The sequence below is a fragment of the Portunus trituberculatus genome, chromosome 37, assembly GCF_017591435.1.
Source record: "Portunus trituberculatus isolate SZX2019 chromosome 37, ASM1759143v1, whole genome shotgun sequence".
Classification (NCBI taxonomy): domain Eukaryota; kingdom Metazoa; phylum Arthropoda; class Malacostraca; order Decapoda; family Portunidae; genus Portunus; species Portunus trituberculatus.
The window spans coordinates 20,385,843-20,412,030 of record NC_059291.1 but is presented as its reverse complement, the minus strand read 5'-3'; the positions used below and the strand labels follow the sequence as shown (position 1 = coordinate 20,412,030).

Here is a 26,188-nt window from a genome sequence, read left to right as displayed (position 1 = left end):
ATCAGAACAGGATAATGGTGGCGGTGGGAAAGGAGAGGCCTGAGCTTTGTTTACGACCATGTGTGCAGCCGTCTGATTACCAGATATTTCCACCACTAAAAGCCTTTGGTGTTAATGTAAGTTTATAAATGAAAAACTACAGACAAAATGCAGGAAAATAATATTCTGATGACCACGGCAACACAACTGGTGGAGTGGAGAAGGGGGACATCAGGGGAGCCTTTGTTTACAACGATGTATGTGGACATTCAACTATCAGTTACTTTTTCAAATATTAAATCAAGCTTTTGCGTTTGAGTATTGAAAAGTATGGACATTTGAGTATTGTCTCCACTGTATTAGCAAGAGTTTGAGAGAAGAATTCAGCTTTAGAGACAGATGTGATGACAGTGGTGCCACCACAATGAAATAAAGGAGGGAAAGAAGATGTAAAGTTATTGGAGATGTTTTTGGTCAGGTGCCAGAAATCTCGAGAAGAGTTTAATTTTGAAAGATTTTGGCATTTTCTATTAACCTCTTCGCACCGGATGTTAAAAAAGCCTGCCTGTATGATATACGGGTGGTAGTGCCGCACGCCCGAGCGCGGGAAACTCGTGCAAGCTTGTCATACTTGTTGTCTTTGTCTATTATGCTGCTGTTTTTTAGTCACTATATCGCCTTCGAAGAGGAAAGTGGACGCTTCTCTCTTCGGAGAAAAGAGAGAGAGAGAGAGAGAGAGAGAGAGAGAGAGAGAGAGAGAGAGAGAGAGAGAGAGAGAGAGAGAGAGAGAGAGAAAGGTGACGGATCTTCCTTCCCACACAGTACAGTGCTTCCCACTCGACTTTGTAGGGACCTCAGACCACGTGGCTGTATTCACCAGAGTACAGTTCAAGACACCACGTGAGGAGAGCTTTGAACGAACCCTCTGGAGCTGGGAGGCTGCCGACTGGGACGCCTTTCGTGCCGCACTAAGGACTACAGAGTGGGGAGGAGTGCTGCGTGGCGACGCCAACCAGCAGGTGAGGCAGCTCACCGAGCTGCTTCACAACATGCAGGTCTGCTGGGTGCCGCACTCGGTCCATAAAACAAAGGCATCAGATCAGCCTTGGTTTGGTCCTGCTTGCGTTGCCGCATCAGATGCCAAATACAAAGCCTGGCGTGCTCTCAAGAGGCACCCGACGGCCAGAAACAGACTGAGGCACCGAGCGGCAACAAGGCATATGAATGCCACGCAAGCATGGGCTATAGAGCAGTGGAGGGCAAACCTGAAAAACAAACTAAGGGGAGGCCAGGTTGGCTGCAAGCAGTGGTGGAGCCTTGTCAAAGACAAGCAGGGTGAGTCGCGGGGCACCTCCGTCCCTGCACTCCACCAGGCAGACGGCAGCTTCGCCCACAGTGCAAGTGACAAGGCAGACCTCCTGGCCAAGCACTTCGCTGAAAAGATGTGCATCCCCGACCCCGAAAGACCCTCTCCGCTGCTGCCTCAAATAGTGAAAGAGACACTAGTGAAAGTGATAACAAGTGAAGTGGAAGTGCGAGCGATTCTCGAAAATTTGGACGAGAACAAAGCTGTGGGGCCTCAGGACATCAGCCCGCGCGTTCTACGCCAGTGTGCTGCTGAGCTGGCGCGCCCCTCACTTCCTCTTCAATCACTGCCTCGCCACCTCCACATGGCCTGAAATGTGGAAAGGAAGCAGTGTGGTGCCTCTTCACAAGAAGAACTCCAAGGCAGAGGCAAAAAATTACAGACCCGTGTCCTTGCTGCCTGTGCTGAGCAAAGTGCTGGAAACAATTGTGGCCTCACGAGTGACGCAGCATCTCGAGCGCCACCACCTGCTGAGCAACAGGCAGTTTGGGTTCAGGCAAGGGAGGTCGGCGGCAGACCTGCACCTGCTCCTCTCCACGAAGTGGAGTGAGGCCCTGGACCGAGGCAAGGCCACAGCAGTAGTGGCTCTTGATATCGAAGCTGCGTTTGACAGAGTTTGGCATGCAGCGCTCATCACCAAGCTCCGCGCTGTAGGCGTGGACGGAGCACTCCTCCAGCTCCTAGAAAATTACTTGAGAGCCAGGCACCTCAAAGTAATTATCAATGGGCGGAATCAAAACCACAGCCCATAAGGGCAGGCGTTCCTCAAGGAGCTGCCTCGGCCCTTTGCTGTGGAATGTATATCAATGATCTGCTACACCTCGTTCCTGCAGCGAAGGCGTTTGCAGATGATATAACACTATCCCACAGCTACGGACTGGAGGAGAAAGCTGCAGCCACCTGTGACATCAACGCCACCTTGAGCCGCATCGCAGCCTGGGGAAGGAAGTGGCAAGTTAAGTTTGCTGCTCACAAAACCCAGCTGCTAAGCATCACCAGGACGAGTGAAGCCCTGCGCCTCGCCTTCAACGGGGAGACACTGACGCCGCGGGAGGAGGTGGAGGTGCTGGGGTAACTTACGACCGTAAGTTAACTTTCAGGACCCACTTGGAGCGACTAGCCAGAGAGGCCTCAGGGAAGCTGGCATCCCTGAGGAGAATCTCCTACCTTCTGGACGCCAAAGGACTGGAGTTGCTCTACAAGTCGCAGGTCCGCTCCTCCTTGAATACGCCTGCCTTGCCTGGGGCGGCGCGGCCAGCAAACATCTCGCTCTCCTGGACAAGGTCCAGGACCGAGCGGCGAGGCTCATCAGGGAGAGTGAGCTCGGCTTCCACCCTACACTGCACACCCTCCAACACCGGCGGGACGTGGCGGGCCTCACCGTCATGTTCAAGGTGCAGCAGCAGAGGGTGGCTCACCTGCATGAACTCCAGCAGCCTGCCCGACAGGCCGAGATTGCCACCAGAACCGTCATCCGTGCCCCTGGGGAGCTGCTCCAGCCCAGGTGCAGAACGTGGCACCAACAAAGGCAGTTCCTCAACACGTATATCGGCTTGTGGAACGCTTTTGTTGCTGTGCAAGCGAGTGTAGAGGGCTGCTGGTCCACGCAGCAGTTCAAGTGTACAGTGAATGAGTGGCTGCTACGGACAGACAGACAGAGGCAGGCTTTCGGATAGAAGGCATTAACTGTGACTTCTTTAGCCTAATATTGTACTAAGTATGTAATGTATAATGTACAAAACTCTGTATATCTATGTAAATTGGTATAAATAAAAAAAAAAGAGAGAGAGAGAGAGAGAGAGAGAGAGAGAGAGAGAGAGAGAGAGAAAAAAAATTTGCTAATATTTTAGACACAAAGGAGATGTAGCTTATCTTCGAGAGGAAGAGGGGAGGGAGGGGAGGAGGAAAGAGAGGAGAGAGAGAGAGAGAGAGAGAGAGAGAGAGAGAGAGAGAGAGAGAGAGAGAGAGAGAGAGAGAGAGAGAGAGAGAGAGAGAGAGAGAGATTTGAAATTTGTTGTGTGTGTGTGTGTGTGTGTGTGTGTGTGTGTGTGTGTGTGTGTGTGTGTGTGTGTGTGTGTGTGTGTGTGTGTGTGTGTGTGTGTGTGTGTGTGTGTTTTCACGAATGTTATAAGGCGGGACACATGTAACTTATCTTCGAGAGGAGAGGGGAGGGAGGGAAGGGAGATGGGGAGGAGGAAGGGAGATGGGGAGGAGGAAAGGGAGATGGGGAGATGGAGAGAGAGAGAGAGAGAGAGAGAGAGAGAGAGAGAGAGAGAGAGAGAGAGAGAGAGAGAGAGAGAGAGAGAGAGAGATGGGAAGTCTATGCCATTGGGGAATTTTAGACACAAGGTGGGATGCATGTAGCTTATCTTTAGTGATTGGTGGAGACAAGGATGGTGGGAGGAGCACTAGGATTTCAAGGACAGCATACGGCATATGCCGTATAGTTGGTATCCAACACACTATACGGGACAACTGAACTGAAGAAAGCTCAGAAAAGAAATATGACGCCTACGTAGGCATCACCATATATGCTACTGGGGCTTCATGACGCCTACATAGGCGTCACCGTATTGAACGGGTTAATGAAGGAGTTTTTGGCAAGTTGAAGAACAGACTTTGCATGATTCCAGGCAGAAAATACAGTGCATGAGATTCAGGTGATGGAAAGCCAAAGTACCTTTTGTGGGTAACCTCTATCATGTATAGCACAAGAACAGGCTGTGTTAAACAAAGGTTTAGAAGGTTTAGGTTGAGAAAATGAGTGAGGAATGTATGCCTCCATGTTAGACACTATCACCTCTGCTATAAGTTAATCAGACAAAGATGGGTCTCTGACATGGAAACAGTAATCATTCCATGAAAAATCAGCATAATACCTACTCAGGTCCCCCAACTGGGAGAGGCAAAAATGCCAGAGGCACCTCAGCTTTGGGGGATCCTGAAGAGGGATTGGAGAAATAGGACACAATGCAGATATGAGATTGTGATCGGAGGAGCCCAATGGATAAGATAGTGTAACAGCAGAGGCAGAAGGATTAGAGGTCAGGAAAAGTTAATAAAGTTAGGCGTATATCCAAGACGGTCAGGAATATGAGTAGGGTGTTGCATTCATTGAAGGGAGAAGAAAGCCAAAGCTGGTGGTGAACACTGAAACCTCCAGAGATGCAGATCTCTGCACAAGGATGTAGGGACAGAATGTGCTCCACTTTAGAAGTGAAATAGTCAGAATTTACTATAGTTAGAGGAGTTAGTAGGGAGATACACAGCAGAAATAGATTTAGTTAGAGAGTGACTTTTGAGTCGAAGCGAGATGGTGGAAAACTCAGAAGACTCAATAGTATGGGCACAAGACACAGACACAACATCCTGTTTTGAAAAAAAAATTAGGATAGGAAAAAGAGGGAACAAAAAAGGGGCTACTGTTAGTTGCCTCAGAGAGCTGTGTTTTAGTGAGGAAAAGAAGATGAAGTTTAGTGGAGAAGTACTGTTCTACAGATTGAAAATTAGATCTAAGACTAGAAATGTTGCAGAAGTTAATGAAGAAAAAATTGAGGGACAAATGTCAAGACGTTTTGGGTCGATACCAAGAGAGCAGACAAACCTGGAGACATTTATGGTCCCCCTCCACAGAAGGGGACTCCGAGACTGGTTTTGAAGTCACCAATTTCAAAATTTTGAGTGAAGGGTGTGTGTATGTGTATAAGTGTATACAGTGGCTGAAAAAAAAGAAAAGAAAAAAAAAAAAACACCAATGACTTTGTTAGTATAATTACAGAATACCAAATAAGGCTGTTCAATTTACAATTTTATCTTACAATTAGTATCTGGACATATTCCCCTTGGACTTCAGAACACTCTGGATCCTCCTGGGCATGGAAGCAGCAAGGGTGGAGAAGTAGGAGGCATAAAAGTAGATCCATATCTTTTTCAGCTCCTCTGTCAGGTTCTTGTTGCTGCTGAGGCACGAATTCTCCAGTTTGGTCTTCACTACATGCTAGGTGTTATTTGATGGGGTTGAGGTCTAGGGAGTTGCCTGGCCAGTTGAGAACACGAATATTGTTTTTCACCACGAACTCCTTGACAGCCTTGGACTTTATGCACAACTCGCCACCAGCCAAGTTGTGCATCAAATATTCCACTTCATGAATGCTCCAAAATGTCAGCATGTGCTCCTCCAAGACCTCAATATAATTACAGGTGTCCCTCGGTTAACGATCGACTACTTAACGATATTTCGCTCATACGATCCCTCCAAATTAATCCCTATTTTTTGGTTAACGATCGCCAAAATTCGGTTAACGATCGGATTGACCAATCGCAATCGCGATCGCAATCGCGATCGCAGCGCCTCCATCCACCCGCGGCCCGTGCAGTAAACACACCACAGTCTTTCCCGCTGTTTTGATTGTGCAACAACAACTCTATCACGCTCGCTCTAAACTTCTTTTTGTGCTTATTTGTGATCAAGTGAACTTAGTGATGGCTTCCAAGCGACCCAACGATTGTTCTCCACCGGGAGATAAGGCTAAAAATCGAGAAAGAGCATTGGCCTTGATATTAAGTTGAACATTGTGACTCGTCATGAGGGTGGTGAAGGGGTAAACTCTATTGCTCGTGCCCTTGGTTTATCTCAATCAACTGTATCAACAGTTCTCCAGAAAAAGTACAAGTGAAGCAGCAGGCCAACCAAGTCACAAACCTGCACAAACACACAACAACTCGTAACAGGGAACCGATTATGGAAAAATTGGAACGTTTGCTGAGGCTATGGATTGAAGACCACACACACCGCCGCATGCCTCTTTCTACCCAACTCGTTACTACTAAGGCACTGAGCCTGTGGGAGGACCTGAAACCAGAATTCAACATAGGCGAGACAGTGTCCTTCAAGGCCAGTAAGGGGTGGTTTGAACGTTTCAAACATCGTGGGAGTCTACACAACCTCAAGGTTAGTGGGGAGGCAGCGAGTTCGGATCAACCGCTGCAAACGCCTTCAAGCCTTTGCTTAAAGAGCGCATCGAGGAAGGAGGTTATTCAGCCAAGCAGGTTCTAAACTTTGACGAGACAGGCCTGTATTGGAAGAAGATGTCATCGAGAACGTTTATAGCAAAGGAGGAGAAGTCGGCACCAGGATTCAAGGCATCTAAAGACAGGTTAACATTATTGGTGGGGGGGAATGCCGCTGGTGATCTTAAGCTTAAACCATGCCTTATTTACCATTCCCAAAACCCAAGAGCTCTGTCTGGCTATATTAAGGAATATTTGCCCGTAGTATGGAAGGCAAACAAAAGGGTGGATGACGACTGTTATCATGCAAAGTTACGTGACAGGATACCTCTCCAAATTCCTAAAAGAATATGCTGCCCAAAACAACATTGCTAACAGATTTCTCTTGCTGTGTGACAACGCCCCAGCCACCCAGAGAGCATGAATGACTGGGCAGATAATATTGAGGTCATGTTTATGCCCCAAACACAACTGCCCTCATCCAGCCGATGGACCAAGGAGTCATCGCTACTTTCAAGGCCTATTACCAGCGGCGCACCATGAAACAGCTGTTGGCCTGCATTGACACCCCTGACAAGCCGACCATGAAACAATTTTGGAAGGATTATAACATTAAAAAGGGGATCGACAACATCGACGAGTCATGGAAGGAGGTGTCCAAGTCGGCAATGAATGGATGTTGGCGTAATTTGTGGCCTGAGTGCGTGGAACGTAAACAGGAAGTCCCTGTCGATGTTACAGCAGTAAGGAAAGACATCGTTCATATCTCCCATAAGGCAGGCTTCAATGAGGTGGACGAGAATGACGTACAAGAACTGCTGGACAGTCATTCTGAGCCTCTCTCCAACGACGACCTCATGGAGTTGGAGAAACAAAATACTTTGGAGGAAATGGAGGAGGACAAGGAGCCTGAAAGAACCCTCTCCGTCAAGATTTTCGAGGAGATTTTTAATCATATTAACCAGGCCATACATCTTCTCCAGGAGAATGACCCCAACCCAAACCGAAGTAATGGCGTGACTAATGCTATAGAAAATGACATGAAAGTGTATAAAGAACTATTTGAGGCAAAGAAAAGGATGGCAAAACAGACAGTCATCTCATCTTTCTTCAAACCACTCACCGCCCAAGCAACCCCATCCACATCCCAAGCAACCCCATCTACCGATCAAGCAACTCCATCCACCTCCCAAGCTACCCCATCCACCTCAAAAGCAATCCCATCTATAGTTGACTTTATTGTCACGTTCTTATAGTCTGACCGAGCTTAATTTACGGCTATGGGGGAGGCAAGGGAAACTCTACAGTGCTGCCACAAGGTAAGTACTACCAATTCTAAAGGTTTTAACAACAAAAATGCGATGTGAAATGGAAGCTATTGGTGTACAAGGCATCGCAAATACCATCAATTCAGATGTATAAAATTTTGACGTGTATATAGATGGCTGAATCAACAGTAACCATCATACGCATAAAAAACTATATAGTACCATACAAACATGGCATACATATTCAACAGTGTTGCTGATATCAACTGTAGTAACTTATAATGGTACTTAGCGTATGTTTAGGGTGTGTAATAATATCAGCGTTACAGATATAAGATAATGAGCATGGAAAAAAGAAATAATCTATTATCCAAAGTAAAAAAAAAAAAAAAAATAGTAGAAGTTTTGTGAGTGGCGGCAATACTGATGAACCCAGCCTGGCCAGGCCGAATAGCCTCACCTTGTAGTAACAGATGTTGCTATAATTATAAGATAAAATGCTCACATTTACTGGCTTTTACAGTAATTTCAAGTGTGAGGCATAATTGCATTCATAATTCGTAAGCCAAGCTAATGTGTAGTTTCTATTTTTACAAAATAGTAGGTTTATGCCAATACCTAAGTGAAAAAAAAGAAGAAGCATTTTTCACTTGTGAGCGGCAACTCTTCCACACCCAGCTGGTGGCCTTGACACATTGTGGTGGCGACGTGACTGACCTCGTGCCACTCACTTATATATATATATATATATATATATATATATATATATATATATATATATATATATATATATATATATATATATATATATAATTATAAATGACTCTCTGCTTACCTTTGATTCTTTAGTAAGAGAGAGAGAGAGAGAGAGAGAGAGAGAGAGAGAGAGAGAGAGAGAGAGAGAGAGAGAGAGAGAGAGAGAGAGAGAGAGAGATTAACAGAACAGTAGTGAAAACGTGGCAACACTGTACAGAGACGCTCGCCCCCCCATGGCGGTAAATTAAGGCTGGTCAGACTATAGGAAGAAAGTAGAGTTCAGCAGAGGCCTTGTGACCAGTGAATGCCCCTCACACTATAACACTGTCTGGGTGTTTGACTGTTTTGACAGTGTAGTGAGGGTCATAACTGGACATGTTACTGAGCCTCCTCATGACTTTGGAGTTGCCCCTGACCAGCTGGAACGTGCTTTCATTGCTGAATATTACTTTCTGAAGGTCTGCCGATGTCCACTCCTTGTATTTCCGGCAGAAATCCAGACGTCACTTCTTCATAGCCTCTGTCAGAAGCAGCTTCTTAGCAGTGCAGCGTGCTGGCAATTTTAAGTCCTTCTGAAGGTGGTGCTGAATAGTTTGCACCAAGATCTTCTGCAGGAAGTTGGGGTGTTTCTCTTTCAGGCTGACGACTCTAATTGAAGGGTCTTCCTTCACCTCTCTTGATAGGACCTTGTCTGTGTGCAGAGATGTCTTCCTTGGTGCAATAGAGCCTAGTTTTCTAGCTGGTACTGTGCTGAGAGGGAGGTTCTCTGCTGCAGCTTTTAGCTTGTAAGTTGTCCTCCTTGTCACCTTTAATTCTGCCACTATGCATATGACAGACCAGCTTTCACCTAGGAAGGTGAGGGCCCTGGTTTTATCTTGAAGAGACAGCTGTGCATAACCCATGATAATGAATGTGGAGAATCTGGTAACATGTCAAACTTGGTGCACAAAGTAGAAAATGGGGGAGCTCAGGAGCAGTGTAACAAAACCCCTGTGTTAGAAGCACACTGAGGCCTGGTGTGGTAGGGAATAATGAATGGAGGAGGGCTCTAGCTGACAAACATCATCACTAGCTCCACCCACTCTGCTGGTGGCAGGAATGCAAATAAACACTACACAGATATTTGCATGTGTACTTTTTTAAAGTGGTGAAAATGTATACTTTTTTCTTTTTTTTTTCTTGTAGCAAGTGCAGTAAGTTTTGTGTTACAGAGCATTGTCTTTAGAGAACAGGTTGTGAATGCCCCCTTGAGTTGTCAGACAACTAACTTTGATGGTCTGGTCAGACCAGAACCAGTCCAGAAGAGAACTAAAGAGAACTAGTGTTATTACTCGTTGCTGGGAGTAAATTATCATTTTGGTAAGCATCTACTACCTCCTCCATGTAAAAACAAAGCATAACCAATTGTTTAGCAAGTAAGAGGTAATAAAGAAGTATCATAAAAATGAAATATTGTATAACAGTGAATCACATGGGCCTTTCAACCATCATCTTAAAAATCTATTTCTTTTTGCAGAAAAATTCAGGTAAATTCATATAAAATATTTGGAAACTTACGCATGTGTAACAGCTTGGGAGTAGCTTTCTTTCACATCTGATATCCTTTTACTTAGCTCCTTCTTGGTTTCAAGGAATGATTGGACATATGAATGTGGATGTAACACTTCGTCTCTGAAAAGAAAATGACCTTATTACTTACTGACATTCACACATAATGAAAGTATATATAGTATACATATATGTATGAATGTATGTATACAGTAATCCCCCGCAATTGGCAAATTAACTAGTCTGGCAAAACTACTGCCAAATGTGAATTTCGCCAAGCACGAGTTCTTTATACCATATAAATTGCCTAAATAATGCCTCAATAAGTCTTTGGTCATTGGCAAAGTCCCTCTTTTGACCCCCTAAAATTTCATTTTCGAGCTAAAATTAAATCTTTTGCCTTCACATATTAGAACACATATACAAAACAGACCAATAAACAATAAATAAAGCTAATAAGACATGATATAAAGGCTGTAACTCCCGTTTTTCCACCCGTTTCCCTCACCCACTTTCGTCCTTGCCGCCACCACCATTGTCCTTACCCCCCCAATACCACCTGTTGCCCTGGTAGAGGCCATGTTGGTGGTAAATCGCCAGAATTCATTCCCATGCTAGCAGAACAGAGGGTAGCACAAACAAAATGGTAGAAGGAGACTCTCGCTCTGCATTCTGTTGGGTTTAGAGAGAGGTCTGACGTCACTGGGGAGCAGTGTGGCTCGCTGTGCGGCCGCCGGGGGACTGCCAAGTTTGAATTCAAATCGTCAAGTGTGCACTCGGTGGTCCGTGACCACCCTACTGCCATAAGTGAATTTCGCCAATCTGAGATTTACCAAGTGTGGGGGATTACTGTAAATATATACAGTAAGGTCTCGGTTTACGTCAGAGTTACGTTCCTGAAACATGACGTAAGTCGATTTTGTACGTAACTCGAGTTTCCGTACATTTCAAAGCACATTATTGAGTTTTCAACCAATCATTGTTTATGGTCATTCAGGTAAGTTAAAGATTATATTGTTATATTATTTACAACTATGTAGGAATATGAAATACACGCTTGTTTTTGTTGTTGATTAGGGCTGCGAACGCGAAGGACTGCAGGTTGCCAAGAGGGGTGGACGCCTGAGGCCGCCAGGAGGGTGGGCAGGTCGAATGTTGTAACGCCCAGCTGGGAGCGTAGTGCAGTGCAGTGGGAGTAGAAGCGTGGGTAGCAGAGCAGGAAATGCAATAGGAAAGGGCAATAGGGATCAGCAGATAGGCGCAGACGGTGCAAGTCAGCTGCGAGTGTCGTGTGGCCCAGGCGAAGGCTCCGGAGTTGTTATTGTTGTGATGGGTGCGCGAGCCCTCAAGGTCGTCAACCTCCCCATTGTCATGGTAACGGGCTTCCCATTTTCTTCTTCCCTCCCTCACACACAGCTGCTGCCTCCCTTCTCATGTCTTTAATTACGTCCTTTTTTTCTTGTAGCGTAATGGTTTTCCTTTTCTTAGCATCACTGCTGTCACTAAGAAGTTTTCTCTTTGGTGCCATTGAGCAAGATACTAAGAACTTGAGTCAGTAAACGCAGAAGTAGGATAACACTCTTGCCAGGGGCGATGGTGTGGTGGAACTGAGGCAGGGTGTTATTGTATTCAAGCGTGAGGCGGGCGGTGTGGCGGGCAACAACCAACAATAACAATAAATCCCGCACTTTACGATTTATAAATTTTCAATTTCTTTATTCTTAAATTGCCTTATAGTGGACTGACGTAACTATGAGTTTGATGTAACCCGAGACCGATGTAACCCGGGACTTTACTATATATATATACAGTAAGGTCTCGGTTTACGTCAGAGTTACGTTCCTGAAACATGACGTAAGTCAATTTTGTACGTAACTCGAGTTTCCGTACATTTCAAAGCATGTTATCGAGTTTTCAACCAATCATTGTTTATGGTCATTCAGGTAAGTTAAAGGTTATATTGTTTTATTATTTACAACTATGTAGGAATATGAAACACAAACTTGTTTTTGTTGTTGATTAGGGCCACGAGTGCGAAGGACTGCAGGTTGCCGAGAGGGGTGGACGCCTGAGGCCGCCAGGAGGGTGGGCAGGTCGAATGTTGTAACGCCCACAGGGCGGACAGCTGGGAGCGTAGTGCAATGCGGTGGAAGTAGAAGCGTGGGCAGCGGGGCAGGAAATGCAATAAGAAAGGGCAATAGGGATCAGCAGACAGGCACAGACAGTGCAAGTGAGCTGCAAGTGTCGTGTGGCCCAGGCGAAGGCTTTGGAGTTGTTATTGTTGTGATGGGTGTGCGAGCCCTCAAGGTCGTCAACCTCCCCATTGTCATGGTAACGGGCTTCCCATTTTCTTCTTCCCTCTCTCACACACAGCTGCTGCCTCCCTTTTCATGTCTTTTAATTATGTCCTCTTTTTCTTGTAGCATAATGGTTTTCCTTTTCTTACCATCACTACTGTCACTAAGAAGTTTTCTCTTTGGTGCCATTGAGCAAGATACTAAGAACTTGAGTCAGTAAACGCAGAAGTAGGATAACACTCTTGCCAGGGGCAATGGTGTAGTGGAACTGAGGCAGGGTGTTATTGTATTCAAGCGTGAGGCGGGTGGTGTGGCGGGCAACCACTAGTGACTAGTAACAATAAATCCCGCACTTTACGATTTATAAATTTTCAATTTTTTTAATCTTGAATTGCCTTATAGTGGACTGACGTAACTACGAATTTGATGTAACTCGAGACCAACGTAACCTGGGACTTTACTGTATATATATATATATATATATATATATATATATATATATATATATATATATATATATATATATATATATATATATATATATATATATATATATATATATATATATATATATATATATATATATATATATATATATATATATATATATATATATATATATATATATATATATATATATATATATATATATATATATATATATATATATATATATATATATATATACATACAGGCAACCCCATTTAACGAAGGTTCACACAACGAAATTTTGCTACAACGAAGGTTTTATTTTACTACCATCTGCTTGTTTAACGAACACCAAACTCGCTTTAACAAAGTTTTATCCAGGTAATTTTTTCCAAATTTGAAAGCCCCACCGTATCATGCAAGCTGACAGGCTTTTGAATACATCAAGAGCTGCTGGTATTAAGGCCTGCCTCAGGAGAAATCCTGAGACACCTGTAGAATAAAGATCAAGATCAAGGCTCTCGTGGACAACACAGGCGCTGCCGATACAAAGGCCTGACTCAGAAGAAATTCTGCGTCACCTGTAGCATCAAGATTAAGATCAAGATCAAGATCACGTGCACCACTCACTCCCCAGTCAAAACATAACAGCGTCAGCAGCAGCTCATCTTCCCTAGTTCAACTTACCACCAAAACACCCTGCAATGTGGCCTAACGTTCCTAAGAAGACCAGGAAGTGTCTTACTCTCGAAGTGAAGCTGGGTATTATTCACAGACACAAGAGGCCAGAAAACTAATAGCATTGCTTGCCACCATCTACTGTCTACTATTTTCAAGTCAGCAGACTCTATTAAGAAGGCTGGTGAGACCGTATCTTCCTTGCAAACTAAAAGAACCACCTGAACTTGTGACTCTACAATGGATAAAATGGAAAGCCTTGTGGAAATGTGGTAGATAAGTTTTGTATGCGGTACCATGATGGGCACTTTGTTTGCATTCCACAGGTTGCCGGTTAGTGTCTTTCCCGTTTCACTCTCCCTCCCTTCATAAATTACGTACATACATACATTAGTGTATATTATAATGACTTAAATTAAACTACCTAAATGTTTAACATCATAATTTTTACTTTCATTAAACCTTTTACTGTACTATGATGCACTCTCGCTTTGCTTACTCTCACTGGAAGTTCAAATCAGGGGTTAAACTTGTTATAATCGGTTTGCTTAAGTTTCGCTTAACAAAGTTTTTTTAGGAACGTAACCCCTTCGTTAGTGGGATTTGCCTGTATATATATATATATATATATATATATATATATATATATATATATATATATATATATATATATATACAGTCCTCGATTTATACAAATTTACTTTATACGAATTCAGAGTTATACGGTGTCCAAAAATAGGGGTTATTCATCACATTGTATGAATTCCTCAAAATTATATGGTTTCAAGAAAGTTAAAATTCGCGCAGCGATTTCCTGCCCGCTACCTATTTCTCGCAGCCCGCATCCCTCTCACCCTGGCCGCGCGCCAAGCAGGCTCATTGTTCACCTACGTGTGGTTGTGGCAACATGTCTCTCACGTGCCCAGTGTTTACCATGGCTACCAAGCGCCCTTCTGCATCTCCAGCTGGCAGTGATACTCCCAAGAGAGTAAGGAAGACACATACTTTGGGGGGAAAGGCTGGAAATCTTGGACAGGGCAGAAAAAGGCCAGCGAAATAGTGTTATTCAGGCCGCATTGGGCATGAACGAAGCCACAGTAAGGTGCATAAAACGTAATGCAACGAAAATCTGAGGATCAGCTATGAGGTTCTTCTCAAAGAAAAACAACAAAAGAAAAAACTGCAATTGATAACAAGCTTCTTCATACAGCACACACCAAGTCAAGTAGTACCAGAATAGGAGACAGACGACAACAATGGTGACACATCAGAGGAGGAAGTAACAAAATAGAGGAAGAAGGTACTATACTAATAAAATAATTTTGTGTTTAAACATTTCCCTTTTTCATAGTCATTTTTATGTCTTTGTAAGTTTATTGATAAAAGCATTAATAAGCATAATAGAAATGTGTTTAATGCAAAATGTATACATACAGTGAGAGATTATTTTATTTTGAACATATCCTTCAAAGTCTAGTGGTGATGGCAGTGGTGGTGATGGCAGTGGCGGCGGTGGTAGTGATGGTGGTGGTGGCGGTGGTGGTGGTGGTGGCGGTGGTGGTGGCGGTAGTGGTGATGGTGGTAGTGATGGTGATGGTGGTGGTAGTGATAGTGGTGCGAGGATGTACCTGAACCTCGCCGGGCGAGGCTGTTCAACCACGGAATGAAGTGGATGTGCTGGGAGTCACGCTCATGAGGATCGTGTGGCTGCTTGATGGAAAGGGGCTGGAGGTACTGTACAAAGCTCAGGTCCGCTCTTTTATGCTAAAAAAAAGTCTAGGGAGTTGGGTATTTTTACCGTATTTTACGGCTTACAAGACGTACTTTTTCTTCCTAAAAAATACCCTGAAAAATACTAGTGCGTCTTTCAAGATGAATGTTGTATTGTAAGGCAGCACCTAACCTCAAGTGAGCTTGGACACTTGACAGATAGTGACCTGGATTTGTATGTTGAGTCATTACATTATGATGTTAGCTTAAGTACCATTTAATTTGGCCTTTTACATTATGTAAACTCATTACTTAGGTGTTACAAGTATTTACAATACTATAATCCTTTCCTGCAGCCTACTCAGCGTGTGGAGAAAACGGGCCGCTCCCTCGTCTCATTGCCACACACACATACCTGCACACGAATGCTTACACATCATGCCAGGTGCCTTTATACCTTTATTAATAGAACATCCAAGTGGCTTACTCATTCAAGCAAGAGTCAAAACTCCACTTGTGAATTGTATTCACATTGATAAAGCCTATGAGGCACGACTGCAAAATAAAATAAATACAAACTGCAGCACTGACGTGTTCGGTTTTGACGATCGGACAAGTGATTCCGTAATGTAAACAACAAGTCCAAAACATGCCGTCGCCCGCCACTAAAACAAGAAGAGATGGACTGTTTCACTGTGTATTTACCTATGGTGTTTTTATTTACATAGTTTAAAATTTGTGGTGAGTGCTCCAGCAAATTTGTAATGAGTGGTGAAACAATAGTGTCTTGCAGACTCCTTGCTTCTGATGTGTTTTGTGTACAGTGGTCGGGTATATGGTGAATGCGTTCTTGTATGAAAGACTTTTTTTTTCTTAGAAATTTCTTTCAAATATTAGGGTGCATCTTCCAAGATGCAGTGTCTTGCAAGCTGTAAAATATGGTACTTTATACGGTCCCTTCTGGAACGCATCTACCGTATAAATCGAGGACTACCAGTATATACAGTGAGCCCCCGCACATGCGAATCTCAGCTTGGCGAAATTAACTTTTGGCAGTAGGGTGGCCACGGACCACCAAGTACATGCTTGGCAATTTGAATTCAAACTTGGCGGCCGCACAGCGAACCACGCAGCTTCCTGTAGATACTAGCTCAGCTGAGGTTGGACCAATGAGCCGAGCTGCTGACTATAGCGACAATATCCCCAAGCATGAATTGTATCTCAAAATTTTGCTTGTATCTCAAAATAAAAAATTATCAAATTGTAGCTCCTATCTCAAAAAACTTGTACAGGCAACCACCGTTTAACGAAGGTTCACACAACGAAATTTCGCTACAACGAAGGTTTCATTTTACTACCATCCGCTCGTTTAACGAACACCAAACTCGCTTTAACGAAGTTTTATCCAGGTAATTTATTCCAAGTTTGAAAGCCCTGTTGTATCACGCAAGCCGACAAGCTTTTGAATACACCAGGAGCTGCAAATACTAAGGCCTGCCTCAGGAGAAATTCTGAGACATCTGTAAAATCAAGATCAAGATGAAGATCAAGCCTCTCGTGGACAACACGCACCACATAACGGCGTCAGTGGCACCTTGTCTTCACTTGCTCAACTTACCATCATAACGCCCTGCAATGTGGCCTAGCATTCCTAAGAAGACCAGGAAGTCTCTTACTATGGAAGTGAAGCTGGATATTATTCACAGACACGAAAGAGGAGAGAAAACTATAGCATTGCTGGCCACCATCTTGACTCCATATACTGTCTCTACTATTTTCAAGTCAGCAGACTATTAAGAAGGCTGGTGAGACTATATCTTCCTTGCAAGCTAAAAGAATCACCTGAACTCGTGACTCTATAATAGATAAAATGGAAAGCCTTGTGGAAATGTGGTACACAAGTTTTGTATGCGGTACAATGATGCGCCCTTTGTTTACATTCCACAGGTTGCTGGTTAGTGTCTTTCCCGTTTCACTTTCCCTGCCTTCATAAATTTAAGATCATCAACATAATAAAGTTACGTACATACATACATTAGTGTACATTATAATGACTTAAATTAAATTTAACTCCCTAAATGTTAAACTGCAAAATTTTTACTTTCATTAAACCTTTCACTGTACTATGATGCACTCTCGCTTTGCTTACTCTCAGTGGAAGTTCAAGTCAGGGGTTATAATCGGTTCGCTTAACGAAGTGTTTTTTAGGAACGTAACGCCTTCGTTAAGTGGGGGTTGCCTGTATCTTAAGGTACCACTGTATAAATATATCAATATATATATATATATATATATATATATATATATATATATATATATATATATATATATATATATATATATACAGTAAGTCCTCGTTATACGGTACATATGCGTTCCTGAAAATCTTACCGTACATCAAAATTACCGTATACCGAACCCATTATAACATGTAAATATACGGAATGCGTTCCAGCACGTTGTCACCCATACAAAAATGAAAATACATGAAAATAGTCATATAAAAAAAAATGTAAAGTACTGCGCAAAAGAAATAAACAAAATGTTTTTTTTTACTTTTCACTCACCATGTATTCTATCAGATGATGTCCTTCCCAAGGCTAATGGACAGTATGAATTTCAGCCATTACTCATCTTCCGCCGAGTGGGCAGACAAGGATAAGACGTTGTCTGCACTGTCGGAAACAGATGTGGAAGAACCAGCTGTGGCACGGTCATGGACATGGAGGACTGTTTGGTTTTCCTTGTTTTTTTTCATCATAGATTTCTTGATAAATCTTGACACTTTTCTCTACGTCATGAGCCACTTTACTACTCCTGGCAGGATTTGGGTCACGTTCCTTCAGGGTTTCCAGAGCTTTTTTGATACCACCGAGACATTCTCTAAGAGTTTTGATGTCCAGCTCATGCAGAGATTCTTCTTCCTCGTCTCCCTCTTTTCCTGCCCCCTGTGATGCCTTGTCTAGCTCTATAAGTTCATCATTTGAGAGAGATTCAGCATGGCTTTCCAAAAGATCTTGAACATTATCATCAACTTCATGGAAGCCACCCCTATGGCACAGATTTACTATGTCATTTCTGATCGCTTCCATTTTAAGTTCAAGGTAGACGTCTTCACTTCATACCAAGATGACTTGATGCTATCTAAGGTGTGCTTGATGTTATACGACTTCCACCATTCACTGATAGTGGGCTTGCCAGGCCCATCTGTGCCCTTTATCAGTTGATGCATGGTTTGCTGCTGGTAGTAGGCTTTAAATATTTGCCATGATTATTATGAATATATTTGTGATATTTGTGCTTACAATAGACCCTTTAACTTTAAAACTTGGGGACGTTTGGTTTTTCGCTCGCGCTAACTCGGGAAGTTTTGGCGACAAACGCAAAAAATAGCCTATATTTACATACTGATTACAATTGGAAATTCAAGAAACGAGTGAGTACAAATGGTGTTCTGCCCACAAGCAACTCTCTCTTTGCAATGCAAAAAACCAGAAGTCTCTAGAACTATGGTTACCAAAATAACACAGGTTGAATTAGGTGGTATAATCGGTGTACGTGGCCTTGCGTCCGATCGGCGCCAGCGGCCTTGGCTACAGCAATAGAAAACGGGTCCCTTGTATCCTCTCTCTCTCTCTGGTGATGGTGGTAGAATGTCCTTCCCCTCGGTGGTTGAACCTCCAATATCCGTATCAAAGCCAAGAACATCGCTATCTTTGCTTTCTATTATTGTAGAAACTGTTAATTCCAATACCCTTTCGATACCACTCTCATTCAAAAGTTGTTTCCCTGCAACATGACGAGAGACCCGAAGTGTAGAAGTAAGGCAGGCGAAAGAGGTGACGGAATCGGACACCGTGGAATCACTTTCGCTCTCACCATCCATCGTGGAAGTTGGTGACACACTGACCTATAGCACATGTTTACTCCCGATGAGTGTTGCCAACTCACAAGCAAAGAAAACGAGAAGAAAGTAGCCAAAATATAGCCCAAAACGCCCAAACGTCGATCAACGTGCCCCGAGTCTTGCGTGATGAACGTCTATCGACGTTCCTGAGTAGGAGGGGTTAATATTCCATTTATTCATCTAATTAGTAATGCACGTAAGTAATATGTAATGCAGGCTCCAAGGGTGGTCAAGTTAAAGTCAGTACTGTGAGTGGCGGGGAGGTGTGGCATGGATGATGTCATCACCCCTGCTTCCCCGTGCAGGGCCCTCTCGGGTGACATGAGCGGATACCGTATCTGTGAATTTCTTTTACCGTGTATCGAATCGAGGGTAGTAATTCCCAAATACAGTAACTGTGAATTTAGCGGATAAAGAACTACCGTATAACGAGGAATTACAGTATATATATATATATATATATATATATATATATATATATATACAGTAAGGTCCCGGGTTACGTCGGTCTCGAGTTACGTCAAACTCGCACTTACGTCAGTCCACTATAAGGCAATTTAAGATTTAAATAATTGAAAATTTATAAATCATAAAGTGCGGGGTTTATTGTTATTGTTGGCCGCCAGGCGTCACTAGTGGTTATCCACCACACCGCCCACCTCATGCTTGAATACAAAAACACTCTACGTACCTCAGTTCCACCACACCGTCGCCCCTGGCAAGAGTGTTCCTACATCTATCTTAGTATCTTGCTCAATGGCACCAAAAAAAAAAAAAACTCCTGAGTGATAGCAGTGATGCTAAGAAAAGGAAAACCATTACGCTACAAGAAAAAGTGGACATAATTAAAAGACATGAGAAGGGAGGCAGCAGCTGTGTGTAAGGGAGTGAAGAAGAAAATGAGAAGCCCGTTACCATGACAACGGGGAGGTTGACGACCTTGAGGGCTCACGCACCTATCACAACAATAACAACTCCGGAGCCTTCGCCTGGGCCACACGACACTGCAGCTCACTTGCACCATCTGCGCTTGTCTGCTGATCCCTATTGCCCTTTCCTATTGCATTTCCTGCCCGCTGCCCACGCTTCTACTCCCACCGCACTGCACCACGCTCCCAGCTGTCCGCCCTGGGCCACAACATTCGACCTGCCCACCCTCCTGGCGGCCTCAGGCGTCCACCCTCTGGCAACATGCAGTCCTTCGTTCGCGGCCCTAATCAACAACAAAAACAAGCTTGTGTTTCATATTCCTACATACTTGTAAATAATATAACAATATAACCTTTACTTATATAACGCTTGTACTCCTACCGCACTCCACAAAGCTCCCAGCTGTCCGCCCTGGGCGTCACAACATTCGACCTGCCCACCCTCCTGGCGGCCTCAGGCCGCCCTCTCGGCAACCTGCAGTCCTTTCGTTGCCCTAATCAATATATTCCTACATAGTTGTAAATAATATACCAATATAACAATATAACCTTTTACTTACCTGAATAACCATAAAAAATCATTGGTTGAAAACTCGTTAATATGCTTTGAAAGTACAAAAACTCGAGTTACGTACAAAATCGACTTACATCATGTTTCAGGAACGTAACTCTGACATAACTCAGGACCTTACTGTATATATATATATATATATATATATATATATATATATATATATATATATATATATATATATATATATATATATATATATATATATATATATATATATATATATATATATATATATATATATATATATATATACAGGCAACCCCGTCTAATGAAGGTTCACACAACGAAATTTCGTACAACGAAGGTTTCATTTTAATACCATCTGCTCGTTTAACGAACACCACACTCGTTTTAATGAAGTTTTATCCAGGTAATTTTTTTCAAAATTTGAAAGCCCCACCATATCACACAAGCTGACAGGCTTTTGAATACACCAGGAGCTGCTGGTACTAAGGCCTGCCTCAGGAAAAATCCTGGTACACCTATAGAATAAAGATCAAGATCAAGATCAAGCCTCTCGTGGACAACACGCACAACACTCACTCCCCAGTCAAAACATAACAGCCTTAGCAGCAGCTTGTCTTCCCTAGCTCAACTTACCACCAAAACGCCCTGCAATTGGCCTAGTGTTCGTAAGAAGACCAGGAAGTCTCTTACTCTCCAAATGAAGCTAGATATTATTCACAAACACGAGAGAGACCAGAAAACTATAGCGGTGCTGGCCACTATCTTGACTCCATGTTATACTGTCTCTATTTTCAAGTCAGCAGACTCTATTCAGGAGGCTGGTGAGACTGTATCTACCTTGCAAGCTAAAAGAACCACCTGAACTCTTGACTCTACAATGGATAAAATGGAAAGCCTTGTGGAAATGTGGTACATAAGTTTTGTATGCAGTACAATGATGCGCACTTTGTTTACATTCCACAGGTTGCCGGTTAGTGTCTTTCCCTTTTCACTCTTCCTCCCTTCATAAAGATAAGATCATCAACATTATAAAGTTACATACATACATATATTAGTGTACACTATAATGACTTAAATTAAACTACCTAAATGTTTAACTTCATAATTCTTACTTTCATTAAACTTTTTACTGTACTATGATGCACTCTCGCTTTGTTTACTCTCAATGGAAGTTCAAATCAGGGGTTAAACTTGTTATAATCGGTTCGCTTAACGAAGTTTCGCTTAACGAAGTGTTTTTAGAACGTAACCCTTTGTTAAACGGGGTTGCCTGCATATATATATATATATATATATATATATATATATATATATATATATATATATATATATATATATATATATATATATATATATATATATATATATATATATATATATATATATATATATATATATAACCCTCGCTATCGCACCCAATTGGGACTGAAATAGCAGCGCCATAGCCGAAAACGCGATAGCGAATTGATCTTGGCGGAAGGCGGTTTTGCCCAATGAGTGCTCAGATATTCCATGGCGTCATGGCGGGGCATGCGATAGCAGGCATCTGAGGTCACGATAATGAAATTTTAGCAGCTTTTCATGGGTGCGCGATAGCAATAAACGCGATAGTAAGCTGCGATAGGGTTGACTGCATATATATATATATATATATATATATATATATATATATATATATATATATATATATATATATATATATATATATATATATATATATATATATATATATATATATATATATATATATATATATATATATATATATATATATATATATATATATATATATATATATATATATATATATATATATATATATATATATATATATATATATATATATATATTATATATATATATATATATATATATATATATATATATATATATATATATATATATATATATATATATATATGTGTATGTATAAATACAGGCAACCTCCGCTTAACGAAGGGGTTACGTTCCTAAAAAAATCTTCGTTAAGCGGACCAATTATATCAAGTTTAACCCCTGACTTGAACTTCCATTGAGAGTAAACAAAGCGAGAGTGCATCATAGTACAGTAATATTCCACTTAACAAACGTTTGTCTAATGAATTTCCAGTTTAACGTACTATATAAAGTTAGACCAAAAAGTCCGCATAACGTACAACCACATACATTTTAGCGAATTTTATGGGTTTGAATTTGTGAAGTGAGGGACCGAACGTGGCAGCTTCGCTATGATTGGCTGGCTCCCCACCTCTGTTTCTAGCGCTCCTGGAGCTGGATCCAAGATTCTTTAACGTCAGAACAACCTCCTGCCACAAAATGGTATTCATGAATGCTTGGAGGGACGGTGATGAGGTTGCTCTGAGGGTGCTGGGAACACCACCTCTGGAGGTGGTGATACTGTCTTATATATGCATTTTTGTTCACAAAACCACATTTCTATTAACTTTTTACAAACCTTGCCCCCAAGAAAGGATTGTTTTGTAATGCATAAAGTGAAATCTTACATGGAATACCAAAAAAATAAAGCAGAGATGAGATCACCCACAGACGATGTGGAGACTCGCGGTAACTCGGCCGCTTCTTCTTCTCCTTATGACTCTTTAAGCCTGTGTGTTGTCTTTCACCACAAAATTTGTTTCCACTCTATTGCCTGTTATAATGGATATCATATCTTAGTATTCATATAAGCTCATGCCATGAGGATAACCTTGACTCTGTGGCAATGAGTGATAGTGAATTACTAATGAAATACCGCAGTATTTCAATAGTAATTCACTATCACTCAGTGCCACGGAGTCGAGGTTATCTTCATGGCATGAGTGTATATGAATACTAAGATATGATATCCATTATAGCAGGCAATAGAGGAGTGGAAACATACTCGTAAATATCATGGTGAAATCAACACACAAGCTAAAAGGGTCACAAGAAGAAGAAGCGCAAGTCGCCACAAGTTTCCGCCTCGTCTGTGGCCGATCTCATCTCTGCTTTATTGTTTGGTATTCCATGTAAGATTTCCCTTGATGCATTACAAAACAATCCTTTCTTGGGGACAAGGTTTGTAAAATGTTAATAGAAGTGTTGTTCTGGAAACATAAATGCATATATAAAACAGTAACACCACCTCGAGATGTGGTGTTCCCAGCAACCCGAGAGCAACCTGACAGCAACCTCATTACCATACAAGCGTTCATGGATGCCATTTCGCAACAGGAGGTTGCTCTGACTTTGTTAAAATTTCTTGGATCCAGCTCCTGGCAGCCAATGAGCACTTTTAGGTGGGCTACCAACCTCCACCCGCCAACAGCAACGAATCTATGTAGATGCTATTTTACGAAGGTTGGTATGTGAGCAGAAGGTTGCTATGGAGGTTGTCTGTACCAACATAGACAACAACCTGCTTTTTGGATCCGGCCCTGGAGCTCCCACCTATCAGCCAGCTGCGGAACTCTCTGGCATGCAGTTTGAAATTGCGTCTGGCGCTCAGTTTGATAATGTGGTTGGGCCAAATCGCGTATAAACAAACCAATCACGGAAATTAAATTAATTATAATATTTTTTTCGGCCACGTTATAACAAAAACATGTAAATCAAACACGTGTAAATCGAGTTACCTGTATGTCTCAAGGCTCGAGGAGGCGAGCGAAAAAAGATGCCAGATACCTCCACTTGCCCCAGGACCAATAGTGAGGGGGAGAGATTCAAACGTTTAGTGCGGAAAAATCATGATTCCCGGAACGATCCCCGCCTCTCCGCACGCGATGCTACAATCATCCCGAAACGATCACCTTGCGTTAAGGGTTAGGTAAGAGTTATTGCAGGACTGGAAAACAGATGGATGGGTGGACACAGTATACCTGGGTATACAAAAAGGCTTTTGATAAAGTCTCTCATGAAAGACTACTTTGGAAACTAGAGAACATAGGAGGACTGCGAGAAACTTTGCTAGAATGGACAAGAGATTATTTGAAGGATAGGGAAATGAGAATTGTGATTAGAGATACATATTCATCTTGGGGTAAAGTAACTAGCAGAGTGCCACAAGGGTCAGTGTTAGCCCCAATTATGTTTCAGATTTATGTAAAGGACATTCACATTGGGGTAAACAGTTATATATATTTATTTGCTGAAGATGCAAAGCTGCTAAGAGTTATCAAAACCAGAGAGGACTGTCTGCTGTTACAGGAAGACATAAACAAGTTCTATGAGTGGAGCAGGAAGTAGAAATTGGAGTTTAATGCCAAGAGATGTCAATAATGGAACTAGGAAAGAGTAAAAGAAGACTGGTATGGAACTATTTGATGGGAGAGGAACAAATAATGAAGACTGAAAAGGAAAAAGATCTGGGAGTGATGATACAGGAAAACCTGAGCCCTGAAAAATACACAAGCAAGATATTTGGACTATCATATAAAATGTTGACTGATATAAGAGTGGCATTTCAATACATGGACAAAAATATGATGAAAAAAATCATCACAAGCATGATACACCCAAGGCTACAATATGCAGCAGTGGTGTGCTCTCCGAGCTCTAAAAAAAGATATAAGGAAATTGGAAAGAATACAGAAGATTGTTACAAAAATTATGTCAGAATTAAAGGAGCTAAGATATGAAGAACGACTGAAGGAAATGGGACTACCAACCTTACAAGAGAGAAGAGAACGTGGGGACCTAATAACAATGTACAAGATAGTCAATGGCATTGAAAAGATAGACAAGGAAGACCTGGTGTTGTTGACAGAAGATGGGAGGACAAGAGGACATGAAAAGATCAGGATGAGGCAGTGTGTAAAGGATATTGGAAAATACAGTTTTCCACACAGAATGGTGGAACGTGGAATGCATTGGATAATGAAGTTGTTACAGCACATAATGTGCATAACTTTAAGGAAAAATTAGATAAATGGAGGCATGGAGACAGGACACTATGAGCCTCGCTTGAACCCTGTACAATACAACGAAATAAATACAACTAGGTAAATACACACACAGAAACATGCCTTCACGACAACCCATATTTGTTTTCCAGAGTGTACGTAAATGCTTTTATGTTTAGTGATATAGCCATAGCCCACTGTATATTATTTATCATTGTTATTTGTTAGAACATTACTTAAATTTTGCATAAAATACCTTGTTAATTGAGTTTTGTTTTGATGTTTTCTGAGAATGGAACAGATTTTCATTACATTTTAAATGGGGAAAGTGGTTTTACGAGTGTTTCAGGATACAAGCTACATTATGGAATTAATTGAATCAATAACCCAAGGCATCACTGTAATAATAATAATAATAATAATAATAATAATAATAATAATAATAATATTTATAAAAATAAGCAAAAGAAAATAACATGCAGTAGTAATACATTATTAGTCTATTTATTCTAATCACCTCACCTGAACAGAGTAATAACCCAGCCAGTCTGCAGTGCCTGTGTCCAGCACTCCAAGGCTTGTGATCTTTGAAGGGTCTGTGGTATCAGCATGTAGCCAAGGATGATCCAGCGCTCCATGGCATCCAGTGACAGGTACTCACATGGCATTACATCAGTCTGTGCTGGGTTGAGCAGCTGACTTGACGTGCTCACTAAACTCAGCATTTGTGCCGCTCTAAAGGAGAAATTTTTCTCATTAGTATTTAACATTTCAATTATCATAAATGTTACTAATATGGAAAAAAAAAGTTGTATATCTTCTAAGTTTTTCAGTTTTATATTTCATGTTACAATTTAGAATAAAAAACTATATCGTAAAGTAGGCCCTCA

General features: G+C 42.0%; 1 protein-coding gene across 4 annotated transcripts in view; it reads right to left on the bottom strand.

The window, feature by feature from the left end:
* LOC123514381 (membrane-associated protein Hem-like) overlaps positions 1 to 26,188 on the bottom strand; it is a 215,930-nt gene that overhangs the window by 153,937 nt on the left and 35,805 nt on the right. For all 4 annotated transcript variants that reach the window (XM_045272263.1, XM_045272265.1, XM_045272264.1 and 1 more), the window contains exons 6-7: positions 25,821 to 26,033; positions 9,937 to 10,050 (exon numbers count right to left, since the gene is read on the bottom strand). In XM_045272263.1, the coding sequence (XP_045128198.1) occupies positions 9,937 to 10,050; positions 25,821 to 26,033 (327 nt within the window). The remainder of the gene's footprint in view (positions 1 to 9,936; positions 10,051 to 25,820; positions 26,034 to 26,188) is intronic.